This window comes from Aegilops tauschii, chromosome 4 (assembly GCF_002575655.3).
Source record: "Aegilops tauschii subsp. strangulata cultivar AL8/78 chromosome 4, Aet v6.0, whole genome shotgun sequence".
NCBI lineage: Eukaryota > Viridiplantae > Streptophyta > Magnoliopsida > Poales > Poaceae > Aegilops > Aegilops tauschii.
This window is the reverse complement of record NC_053038.3, coordinates 6525553-6537167: the sequence shown is the minus strand read 5'-3', so window position 1 is coordinate 6537167 and position 11615 is coordinate 6525553. Positions and strand designations below refer to the sequence as shown.

Below are 11615 nucleotides of genomic sequence, written 5' to 3'. Positions count from 1 at the left end.
CGCCTCCCTGCTCGCCCTAAAAGCTCGCCTATTCCCAGGGGCTGTGTAAACGGCACGGTTGGGTTACCCATGCCCGCATTGATGAGGATCCCGCAATAAGGGGGCACGATCTCTGCTTCGACAGGACGTGCCAATGGCAACCGCGTCTCGAAACATGGGGTGGCAGATGAAAAACGGTTCGAAATTATGACCGGTCAGATGCAATATCGTGCTGCAAAGAAGCTGTCAGCGGATTAGACTCGTGCAAATATTATATTCTCTCTGCGGTTGTGTGTGGTATGTGTTACAGGTTCGGATACAATCATCGCATCCGAAGACTATCTTGGAGTTCGGAAAAAGGGAACCCGCCTTGCAATGCCGAAGACAAATCTGCGCACCGGACTCCTTGTCATTGAAGCCAGGTTCAGGGGCTACTGAGGGAGTCCTAGACTAAGGGGTCCTCGAGCGTCCGTCCTGTAATCCATTGGGCCGGACTAATGGGCTATGAAGACATGAAGGCCGAAGACTGTACCTGTGTACGGATTGGACTCTGCTTGGCGTGGAAGGCAAGCTTGGCGACCGATTATGAAGATTCCTTCTTATGTAACCGACTCTATGTAAACCCTAGATTCCCCCGGTGTCTATATAAACTGGAGGGCGTAATTCGGATAGGCGGATACACATTACCATAGTCATACAGGCTAGATTTCTAGGGTTTAGCCATTACGATCTCGTGGTAGATCAACTCTTGTAATACTCATATTCATCAAGATCAATCAAGAAGGAAGTAGGGTATTACCTCCATAGAGAGGGACCGAACCTGGGTAAACATCGTGTCCCTCTTCTCCTGTTACCATCGATCCTAGATGCACAGTTCGGGACCCCCTACCCGAGATCCGCTGGTTTTGACACCGACATTGGTGCTTTCATTGAGAGTTCCACTGTGCCGTCGACAAAAGGTTTGATGGCCCCTTGAATCGTCGATAATGACGCTTTCCAAGGAAGAACCTTCCTCCCCGGACAGATTTATGTGTTCGGCGGCTTCGTACTGCGGGCCAACTCGCTTGGCCGTCTGGAGCAGATCGATAGCTATGCCCCTGGCCACCAGGTCAGATTTGGAAGCTTGAACTACGTCGCGGATACCCGTGGAGACTCGATCTTCAATGGGTTGGAGACCGCAGCGATCGCTCCCCCTTGTCCCGATGAACATGACTCATATCTGTTATCGGATTACATCCAGGAGATGGATCCTATTGCTGCAACGGCCTCAGAACCGAAGCAGATCGTGCCCTCCGAGGCCACAAAGTCCGCAGCGTTGGAGCCACACACGGACTCAACATCCTGCAATGTTTGCGTCAATGGAACTCCGGACTCGTCTCCGGCTATACGTTCCGGACCTGGTACGCCTGCGGACACCGAGCTGGATCGGATACCGATTTTCGAATTTAGCGCCGTAGACGTCTTCCAGCATTCACCTTTGGGTGACATGCTAAACTCTTTAAAGAACTTGTCCTTGGAGGAGGACTCATAGCCGAACTGTGTTCGGTTCGAGCTAGATGCGGATGATGAGGAATTTTACTTCCCACCCGCCACCCACTTCATAGCCACTGTCGATGACTTAACCGACGTGCTTGACTATGGCTCCGAAGACATCGACGGTATGGACGGCGATGCCGATAAGGAGCAAGGCCAAGACCCGCCATTCACTGGGCGTTGGACGGCCACCTCTTCTTACGACGTGTACATGGTTGATACACCTAAAGGATCTGCCGACGACAAAGAAGAGCCAGATGCGAATAAACCTTCTGGGACGCAGTCCAAGCGTCGGCGCCCCAAACACCGTTCTAAACCTCGTCGCTCAAAAGATGGCAACACTGGCACCGGAGAAAATTGTACTCCGGGCTATGCCGAAAACAATGAAGACCATGTCGGGGCTGCATCCGAACAGGAGGAACATGACAACGGGCAAGATAACCCTGATAAACAGGCCACGCCCAGCGACCCGGATGATGATAGTTATCGTCCACCCTCCGAGGATGATGAGAGCCTTGGCAGTGAGGACTTCATAGTGCCTGAGGCACCCCTCGAGCAGGAACGCTTTAAGCGCCAGCTCATAGCTACTGCAAGAAGCCTAAAGAAAAAGCAGCAGCAGCTCCAAACAGATCAAGACCTACTCATCGATAGATGGACTGGTGTCCTGGCAGCCGAAGAATACGGCCTCAAGCGCCCAACCAAGAGTTTCCCGAAACGCAGACTGCTACCTCAATTCGATGAGGAGGCACAGGAGCACATATCTCCCTCACGTAATGCGGAACGACCACCACATGGTCGAGACAGGCGACCAACCGGCCACCCCGCGGTCGGGATAAAGCGGCAACTCAGGCCGAACAACAGCCTGCCCCACCGCCCCGTAAAAATAGAGACAGAAAAGTTCGGGGTCACACGTACGACCTTCGGCAGACCTTGGATAGTAGAGCAGGACATACAAGATCGATCTACGGATCGCGTGGACGTGCCTCGAGGCACGACGACGGCTACCTATTCGGACGTGACAAACCTAACAACGCCCGGGCCGAATGCCGCAGACGGACTCCATCAGAGCTATGCCGCGATGCGGCCCGATACAGAGGTGCCGCACACCCTCTCTGCTTCACAGATAAAGTACTGGATCATGAATTCCCCGAGGGGTTCAAGCCCGTCAATATCGAATCATATGACGGCACAACCGATCCTGCAGTATGGATCGAGGATTTTATTCTCCATATCCATATGGCTCGAGGAAATAACCTCCACGCCATTAAATACCTCCCACTAAAACTCAAAGGGCCAGCTCGGCACTGGCTTAACAGCCTGCCTGAAAATTCTATCGGCAGCTGGGAGGACTTGGAAGAAGCCTTCTTGGACAACTTCCAAGGAACTTATGTCTGGCCACCAGATGCCGACGACTTAAGCCACATAGTTCAACAACCCGGAGAATCAGCCAGAAAATTCTGGACTAGGTTCCTAACCAAAAAGAACTAGATCGTCGACTGTCCGGATGCCGAAGCCCTAGCGGCCTTTAGGCATAGCATCCGGGACGAATGGCTCGCCCGCCACCTCGGCCAGGAAAAGCCGAGGTGCATGGCAGCCCTCACAGCACTTATGACCCGCTTCTGCACGGGAGAGGATAGTTGGCTGGCTCACAGTACAAACACAGCCAACGAAACAAGCCCCTCCGAGGCCAAAAACAGCACCGGCGCAACAGACACAAACGCCGAAGCAATGGCGATAACACCGATGACACTACAGTTCACGCCGGATTCAGTGGCTCCAAGTGCGGCCAGCGAAAGAAGCCCTATCAAAGGAGCAGCGGAGGACCATCCTGCTTGGACCGCATACTCGATCGTCCTTGCCAGATACATGGCACCCCAGACAAACCGGCCAACCATACCAACAGACATTGCCGGGTCTTTAAACAAGCCAGCAAGGTAAACAGCAGAAACAAGGAAAGGGAATCACAGAGCGAGGACGATGACGAGGAGCCCCGGCAGCCAAACACTGGGGGGCAAAAGAAATTTCCCCCTCAAGTCAAAACGGTGAACATGATATACGCTACACACATCCCCAAAAGGGAGCGCAAGCGTGCACTCAGGGACGTCTACACGGTGGAGCCAGTCGCCCCTAAATTCAATCCATGGTCATCATTCCCGATCACCTTTGATCGCCGAGATCATCCAACTAGTATCCGTCATGGCGGTTCGGCCGCATTGGTCCTCGACCCAATCATCGACGGATTTCACCTGACACGAGTCCTAATGGACGGTGGTAGCAGCCTCAACCTGCTCTATCAGGACACAGTACGTAAAATGGGCATTAATCCCTCACGAATCAAGCCCACCAAAACTACCTTTAAAGGAGCCATTCCAGGCGTAGGAGCCCATAACTTTTCCCGGGGGGTTCCGGTAACCCTCCGGTACTCCGATAAGTACCCGGAACACTCCGAAACCATTCCGGTGTCTGAATACTATCGTCCAATGTATCAATCTTTACCTCTCGACCATTTAGAGACTCCTCCTCATGTCCGTGATCTCATCCGGGACTCCGAACAACATTCGGTCACCAAATCACATAACTCATAATACAAATTGTCATCGAACGTTAAGCGTGCGGACCCTACGGGTTCGAGAACTATGTAGACATGACCGAGACACCTCTCCGGTCAATAACCAATAGCGAAACCTGGATGCTCATATTGGCTCCCACATATTCTACGAAGATCTTTATCGGTCAAACCGTTATGATAACATATGTTATTCCCTTTGTCATCGGTATGTTACTTTCCTGAGATTCGATCATCGGTATCCTCATACCTAGTTCAATCTTGTTACCGGCAAGTCTCTTTACTCGTTTTGTAATGCATCATCCCATAACTAACTCATTAGTCACATTGCTTGCAAGGCTTATTATGATGTGCATTACCGGGAGGGCCCAGAGATACCTCTCCGATACTCGGAGTGACAAATTCTAATCTCGATCTATGCCAACCCAACAAAACACCTTCGGAGATACCTGTAGAGCATCTTTATAATCACCCATTTACGTTTTGACGTTTGATAGCACACAAGGTATTCCTTCGGTATTCAGGAGTTGCATAACCTCATAGTCAAAGGAACATGTATAAGCCATGAAGAAAGCAATAGCAATAAAACTTAACGATCATTATTCTAAGCTAACGGATGGGTCTTGTCCATCACATCATTCTCCTAATGATGTGATCCCGTTCATCAAATGACAACACATGTCTATGGTTTATGAAACTTAACCATCTTTGATTAACGAGCTAGTCTAGTAGAGGCTTACTAGGGACATTGTGTTTTGTCTATGTATCCACACATGTATCAAGTTTCTGGTTAATACAATTCTAGCATGAATAAGAGATATTTATCATGATATAAGGAAATATAAATAACAACTTTATTATTGCCTCTAGGGCATACTTCCTCCAATAACTACAAGAAAGGTTCTCCGAAAGCATATCAGAATTAAAGTATCCTAATAGTTCGCACAGTCTTAACTCAATATGATTACATCATATGATATACCCTCGTAACTGCTAATCATGTAGTAAAAGCCCACGATCACAACTAGGTGATACACGAGAACATATAACCTACATAATAAAGGATGACCTTTTCTTGTCAAACACTAGTCATCTTGGCACAACCAAATAGCCCAAAAGACCGCACTGGCACCAATATGAATAAATATGCGAGAGAATTATGGACCCCCATAGACATGTACCCCCATAAAGTGAAATGCACTATATCAAAGCGTTATATTTTGGCATGTTTGAGGGGTGTTGTGCATCGTCATGTCTTTGTAGAGTTGGAGCTATAGAGAGGTGCCTCGGCGGTGACGATGAGACCAGACGCACATTCAATTGCAGGGCCCCGGTTGGTGCAAGCTCGACGCTTTTCTCTACAGGGTTCTTTGCCCGAGTGGTGGTTGTGGTGTCCGACTATTTAGCATGGGCCGACATCGACGCTGAAGTCTGTTGCGGCACGGGCTTCGTTGGTGGTTGTCTACGGTGAAGTTAGAGTCGCTGGGTTGTGGAGGAGTGATAATGGCGACTCTTGATGACAATCTCGATGATGCTTTCTTCTTGATGGCGTTTATGTATTTATGTGGGGAATCAGGTTGCCTGTGGTTGCCCCGTGTGGGCCGTTGTGATGTTCGCCAGTTTTCCACTAATTAATCAAGCAACTCTACTTCTCAATTAATGGATGAGGTAATTTTTCTTGCCTCCATTACTACAGCCAAGCAATCTGCGCAGTTGTGTATAAAATAACATAAAAATCTGCTTATTCGATCATGCATACAGTCATGGTCGTCTTAAGAAAAATTCTAGAACCCTCAACTATTACTGAGTTTAGTTTTGATCCCCACAGAAAAGGGCCAAGGTTCAGAATATGACCGTTGCTCCTGCGACGCGTTCGGCGGCCCTGCCGCCGCCTCCCCCGTTGCCGCTGCCGTCGGCCAGCCTGCCCCCGCCCCCCTTCTGGCCAAACATCCTCACGCCGCAGGCCCCTTGGTTCCTCTCCCAGCGCCAGGGCTCCATCATTGCTGCGTCGAGCCTCGTCGACCTCACGGTGAGCCAGATCCAGATCGCCTCCGACCTGCCGGCCTCGGGGTCGCTGCTGCGCCCTGCCTCGCCTGTTTGCGCGCGCGTCTCGGCGAGGGGCTCGGGCTCCTCCGTGCCTGAAGTCGCATTCAAGGCGCCCCGGCTCCGCTCCATGGTGGTTGCTCCTACCGGGGGCATTCATGCTGGATGCATTCAAGACAAGCCTGTTCCTGCGGCAGAGGAGGATGGGTGCGCCGCGCCCTGGACGGCGGTGGTCTCGAGGCGCCGTCCACGATGGGACGCTTCTTTATTACGACGCGACGGGCGTCCAGCCGGGCTCGGCGATAGCCTGGCCGAGGAAAGGAGGCTGCTCTTCTTAAGGAGGACGCGGGGGAGGTGTTTTCGCTGCCTCAGCAAGCACCACCGCGCCCGCTCCTGCCGCGAGCCCTTGCGCTGTCTTGCCTACGACAGCTTGGGCCACCGCGCTTGTTTCTTCACTACGCGCGACGAGCCGCCCCCTTCGCCCCTGCCCTGCCCTCCGCCTTCCTGCAGGCCATGCTCAGGGCGCTCCTGGGCTGACGTGGTCGCCCCCCGCCGAGAGAGCCCTCCTCACCTCCCCGCTTCGCCTCCGCTGGACATGGCTCAGCATGGCCTTGGCGCGCTGGAGTCCAGGCCGGAGGAGGACACCTGCATCATCGCGGCCACCTTCGACATCGACCGCGACTGGCGCACCTGGGAGCAGACGGCCGCCATCGCCTGGGCGGTGGACGCCCCTCGTCACTTGGCCCCAGCTGTGGTGGAGCGCCTTCTGCGTGACCGTCTTCGTCTGCGGCGGGGTGATGTCGCCGTCAGCAGCCACTACTCGGAGGAGTTCCTCCTCAAGTTCGAGAGCAAGGAGCTCTGCACGGCCGCGCTGGACAAGGGCCGGCTCCGAATGGGCGATGGCACGTGGGTCTTCCTGTGGAGGCCGCTGGCGCACGCGCTCGGCGCGGCCATGCCCTTCCGCGCGCGCCTCATCCTCAACGGCGTGCCCGCCTACGTCTGGACGCACTCCATCATCGAGTGCGTCATCAGCCGCACCTGCGCGCTGGACGTCATGGACGAGCACTCCATCTCCATGTCGGACACATGCGACATTGGCCTCTGGGTGTGGACGGCCAATCCGAGCAGGATCCTGAAGGTGGTCTGGCTGACCTTCACGTCGCGCGCTCCCGACAGCGTCACGATCTCGGCACGGCAGACGGCGCGTTGCCTGCGTGGTGCCAACTTCCGTGTCATCGTCCACCTGCTGCGGGTTGAAGATTACACCTCAGCCCCTCTCGACATGGAGACGCAGGACGGCCGGCAAGTGGCGTACTCCCCTCCGACATCCGTGTTCCCACCTTGCCACCGCGGAACCATCGACGGCCATGCACCTGTGTCCACTGACGACGTCGTCATCCCTGGCGAGTTCGACTCCCACGGCACCATGACGCGGGGTTCGCCGCGTGGCCGTGCCAGTGGCGGCGGCGGCGGTGCCTATCGTGAGCCGCGTCCGTGGCGGCGTGATGATGAAGACGACGACTACGACGACCGGTCGGGCGGCCCTGGTGACAGGTGGGCTGGGCGCGGCCATGGCGAGGCCGTTGCGCGCCCCCGCTCACGCTCCCCGCGTCGGCGTGACGGCCGTGAGGCCGGCCAACTGGGCAACGGCGGACGGCGCCACGCGGCCGAGTCCTCCGTGGCTGTGGGCTGCTTCAGGAAGATGGGTGTGGTGGCGCTGGCCGAGGCCAAGGTCCGGCGGGTCTTCGGCGGCAAGGAGGCTGACGAGCATCTCGCGCTGCGCGAGGTTGTACTTCGAGAGGCTGCCGAGCTGCAACGCCTTATCGCCCTGCCGGCTGCGCCTACCACGGCTTCGGCCGGTGTCGGTCTGGTGCCGCCTTCGCTCCACCTGGAGCCTGCGCCCGAGGCCGTGGGGAAGGAAGCCTGGTTCGACGGGGCATGCAGTGCTCTGGGAGCGCTCAACATCGTTGACGTCCCTCCAGGTTTTGGCACTCTGCCTCCTCTGTCCTGCTTGGCGCCTGCGAGCCGCTGCACTTCTCCCGTGCGCTCCGAGATGACTGCGGTCGACTCGTCGCCTTGCAGCAGCCCACCTGGACGCACTCCGGTGGCCTCCCCCCGCCACCTGCGGCGCTCCTGGGTCCCTACCTTGCGACCTTCCCTGTCCATGCGGGCCTAGTGGGTACCACGGTTGTGTCGCCGGTGCTGGCCTCCTCTCTGGCCTCCCCTGCCTAGGTGGGCCACCTTGGCACCGCTGTTTCGGTGTCGGAGGGTGCCTCCACTCCTGCTGCCGACGCGGTGTCGGGGAGCACTGCCACGCCTGCTGTCGGCGAGCTCGGCCGGTTCCTGGACTCTATTGCCGCCCCCCTGCAGCGCCCCTGTTGCCTGCCCCGGTGCCTAGCCAACCAGGACTCGAGGAGCCACATGCGTCAACCTCTCCTTGCCTCGCAAGAGCGGGGGGATCGCTCAAAACAAGACGCGGCAGTGCCTTTAGGGCAGCTCGGCGGTCCAGGAGCTGATTGCCCGTGCCTGCAACCTACTCGGCCCGGAATCGGAGATGGATGTCGGGGTTCAGTTTGCCTATGAGGCGCTGTTCAACACACCACTTGCTGCTGCAGTCATCCAGGCGATCGAGACTCTGGCGAAGCATGTCAAGGCGGCCAAGACCAAGCCAGGAAACAAGACAGCAGCCGCCAGCGAGGCCCCCGGTGTTGCCAATGTGTAGTTCTGCCATGTGTGTCGTAGCTCGCAGCTCTGTCTTCGCTGCTTCCTTTCGAGCTCTTCCATCCCTATGTTTGCATCTCCGAGCCAACGCACCCGCGTCCTGGCATCCCCACGTGCCTCCCCAATGCATGTTACTTGTCTTCGAACCTAGCATGATCTCCGCTTTCCCATATGGCGAAACCTAATGTCAAGCTTATGTGCTGGAATGTGCGTGGCCTTAATGCCCCTGCCCATCGTGACACCGTGCGTGACCTCATCCGTGACTACAACGCCACCATTGTGTGCCTCCAAGAGACTAAGCTCGATCACGTCGACGATACTCTGATCGAAAGCATCCTCGGTCCCTCTTTCACGGCTAGCTACCATGTCCTCCCGGTTGTTGGGTCAAGGGGGGGCATGATCATGGCCGTCTCCGATGCTTACTTCCGCCTTTCAGACTTCCAGGCCACGCTTGGTTCCATCTCGGCCACCGTCACCATGCTGGTTGACTGCGTCGACTGGACCCTGTCATGTGTTTATGGCCCTCAGGGGGAGCAAGACAAGCTGCTTTTCATCAACAAGCTCAGGGGGCTGAAGTATTTGGTGAAGCCCCGGTGGCTCATTCTTGGTGACTTCAACCTGATCACCAAAGCGGCTGACAAGAACAACCTGAACATCAACAACCGCCTCATTGGCAGTTTCCGATCCGCGCTAAATCACCTACAGCTAAAAGAGATGCGGCTTTCAGGCTGTAAATTCACTTGGTCCAATGCTCAAGAGAACCCGGTGCTAACCTAGATTGATCATTTCTTCCACTCCGATGATTGGGATGAACCTTTTCCCAATGCTCACCTCCAGGCCATCACGTCTGCATGCTCGGATCATGCACCGCTATTCCTCCTTGGGGACACGGAGGTGCGGCGGCGCCCGTCCTTCAAGTTTGAAGAGTTCTGGCTTCGACTACCTGGTTTCAAGGAAACGGTGGCCGCGGCCTAGAATAAACCAGTGCAGTCAACCAATGCAATCCGCAAGATTCACATCAAATTGACACGGACTGCAAAGGCCCTCAAGAAATGGCAAAGAGATACAGTCGGAGTCCTCAATACTCAGATTGGCATAGCAAAGGAGGTAATCTGGAGGCTTGACATGGCCGAGGAGGGGAGGTCCCTCTCCCCTGCAGAGCTGGAGTTAAGACGCAGGCTTAAGCTTTCTTATCTCGGCCTCCTTTCCTTCCGGAAGGTTAAGCTGCACCAGCGCGCATGACTCACGGGTATCAGGCTGGGCGATGTCAACTCTAAGTTTTTCCATGCCAAGGTGAATGGGCGCCGGCGGAAAAACTACATCCAGACGCTGCACTCGGACCACGGTGTTGCCATCACGGCAGAAGATAAGGAGCAAGTGCTCCTTTCCCACTTCCAAGACCATTTGGGCACCCCCACGCCACGGCTCTCAAGCTTAATTTGGGACAACCTCGAGATAGCCTCGCATGATCTCTCGGAGCTCGATGCTCCTTTTGACGAGGACGAGATAAAAGACGCGGTTTTTCTCGCTGCCCTGTCAAAGCGCCTGGCCCAGATGGGTTTATTGGAGCCTTCTTTAAAGCATGCTGGGAGATCATCCAGATTGACGTCGTTCAAGTAATACTCCAGCTTGCTAATCTCCGCGGAGATGGTGCCTCTCTCATCAACTCAGCGAACATCATTTTGCTCCCAAAGAAAGCGGACGCTCGAGTGGTCGGAGCCTACAGACCAATAATACTCATTCCTAGCCTTTCCAAGATCTTCTCCAAGGTCCTCGCCAACAGGCTGGCCCCGCTCCTGCCAACGCTGGTCTCCAAATGCCAAAGCGCCTTTGTGCAGAAGTGCCCCATCCACAACAACTTCTTGCATGTCCAGAATCACATAAAGGACCTGCATCGTCGGAACATCCCGGGCCTCTTCCTCAAGCTGGACATTTCAAAAGCCTTCGACTCCGTCAATTGGGCCTTCCTGCTGGAGGTCATGCAACGCCTCGGCTTTGGGCAGCGGTGGCGAGACTAGATATGTCTCTCCCTGTCTTCCTCTTCTTCAAGAGTGTTGCTTAACGGAAACCCCGGAAGGATGTTCAGACATGCAAAGGGCCTCCGTCAGGGAGATCCGGTATCTCCGATGCTTTTCATCCTGGCCATTGACCCTCTCCAACAGATCCTACAACTCGCCTCCCGACGCGGCATCCTCAAACCCATTTGTGCAAGAACGGCCAGATATAGGATCTCCCTTTACGCTGACGATGCGGGCATCTTCGTGAACCCAGACATGGATGAGCTCCACACGATTTCTGCAATCCTGAAGACCTTCAGGGAGGCTAGCAGACTGATCGCAAACTTGAGCAAGACCGAGGTCTTCCCGATCAGATGTGCCGGCATTGACCTCCAAGATGTGCTACCAGTCTTCCCTGCCAAGATCGGCACCTTCCCGGGACGCTACTTGGGGCTCCCCCTGCATTATGGCCGCCTTAAAGGGGTTGATCTGCAGCCCTTCATCGATAGGTTCGCAGGCAGACTACCAGGATGGAAAGGAAAGCTTCTCAACAAGCCTGGCAGGGTGGCACTCGCTCAGTCTGTCCTCACGGCCATGGCCACCTTCCACATCATATCTCTCAGCTTGTCGAAGGGGACACTTAGAAAGATCGACAAAATCATTCGGGCCTTCATCTGGCAAAAAGAGGACCAAGCTCAGACTTCGGGAGGTCACTCCCTTGTTAACTGGAAAACCGTCTGCCGTCCAAGGCATCTGGGCGGTCTTGGGATCATGGA

At 55.1% G+C, this 11615-nt stretch overlaps 2 protein-coding genes across 2 annotated transcripts; both read left to right on the top strand.

The window, feature by feature from the left end:
* Positions 1-9013: 9013 nt before the first annotated feature.
* On the top strand, positions 9014-9619 carry LOC141021586 (uncharacterized). Its single transcript, XM_073497428.1, has one exon. It carries the CDS (start codon positions 9014-9016, stop codon positions 9617-9619), a length of 606 nt encoding a protein of 201 aa, XP_073353529.1.
* Positions 9620-9967: 348 nt separating this feature from the next.
* LOC109749091 (uncharacterized) lies at positions 9968-10860 on the top strand. The gene is made up of 2 exons (XM_020308084.1): positions 9968-10060; positions 10600-10860. The coding sequence occupies exons 1-2, from the start codon at positions 9968-9970 to the stop codon at positions 10858-10860; spliced, it is 354 nt and encodes a 117-aa protein (XP_020163673.1).
* The last annotated feature ends 755 nt before the right edge of the window (positions 10861-11615 follow it).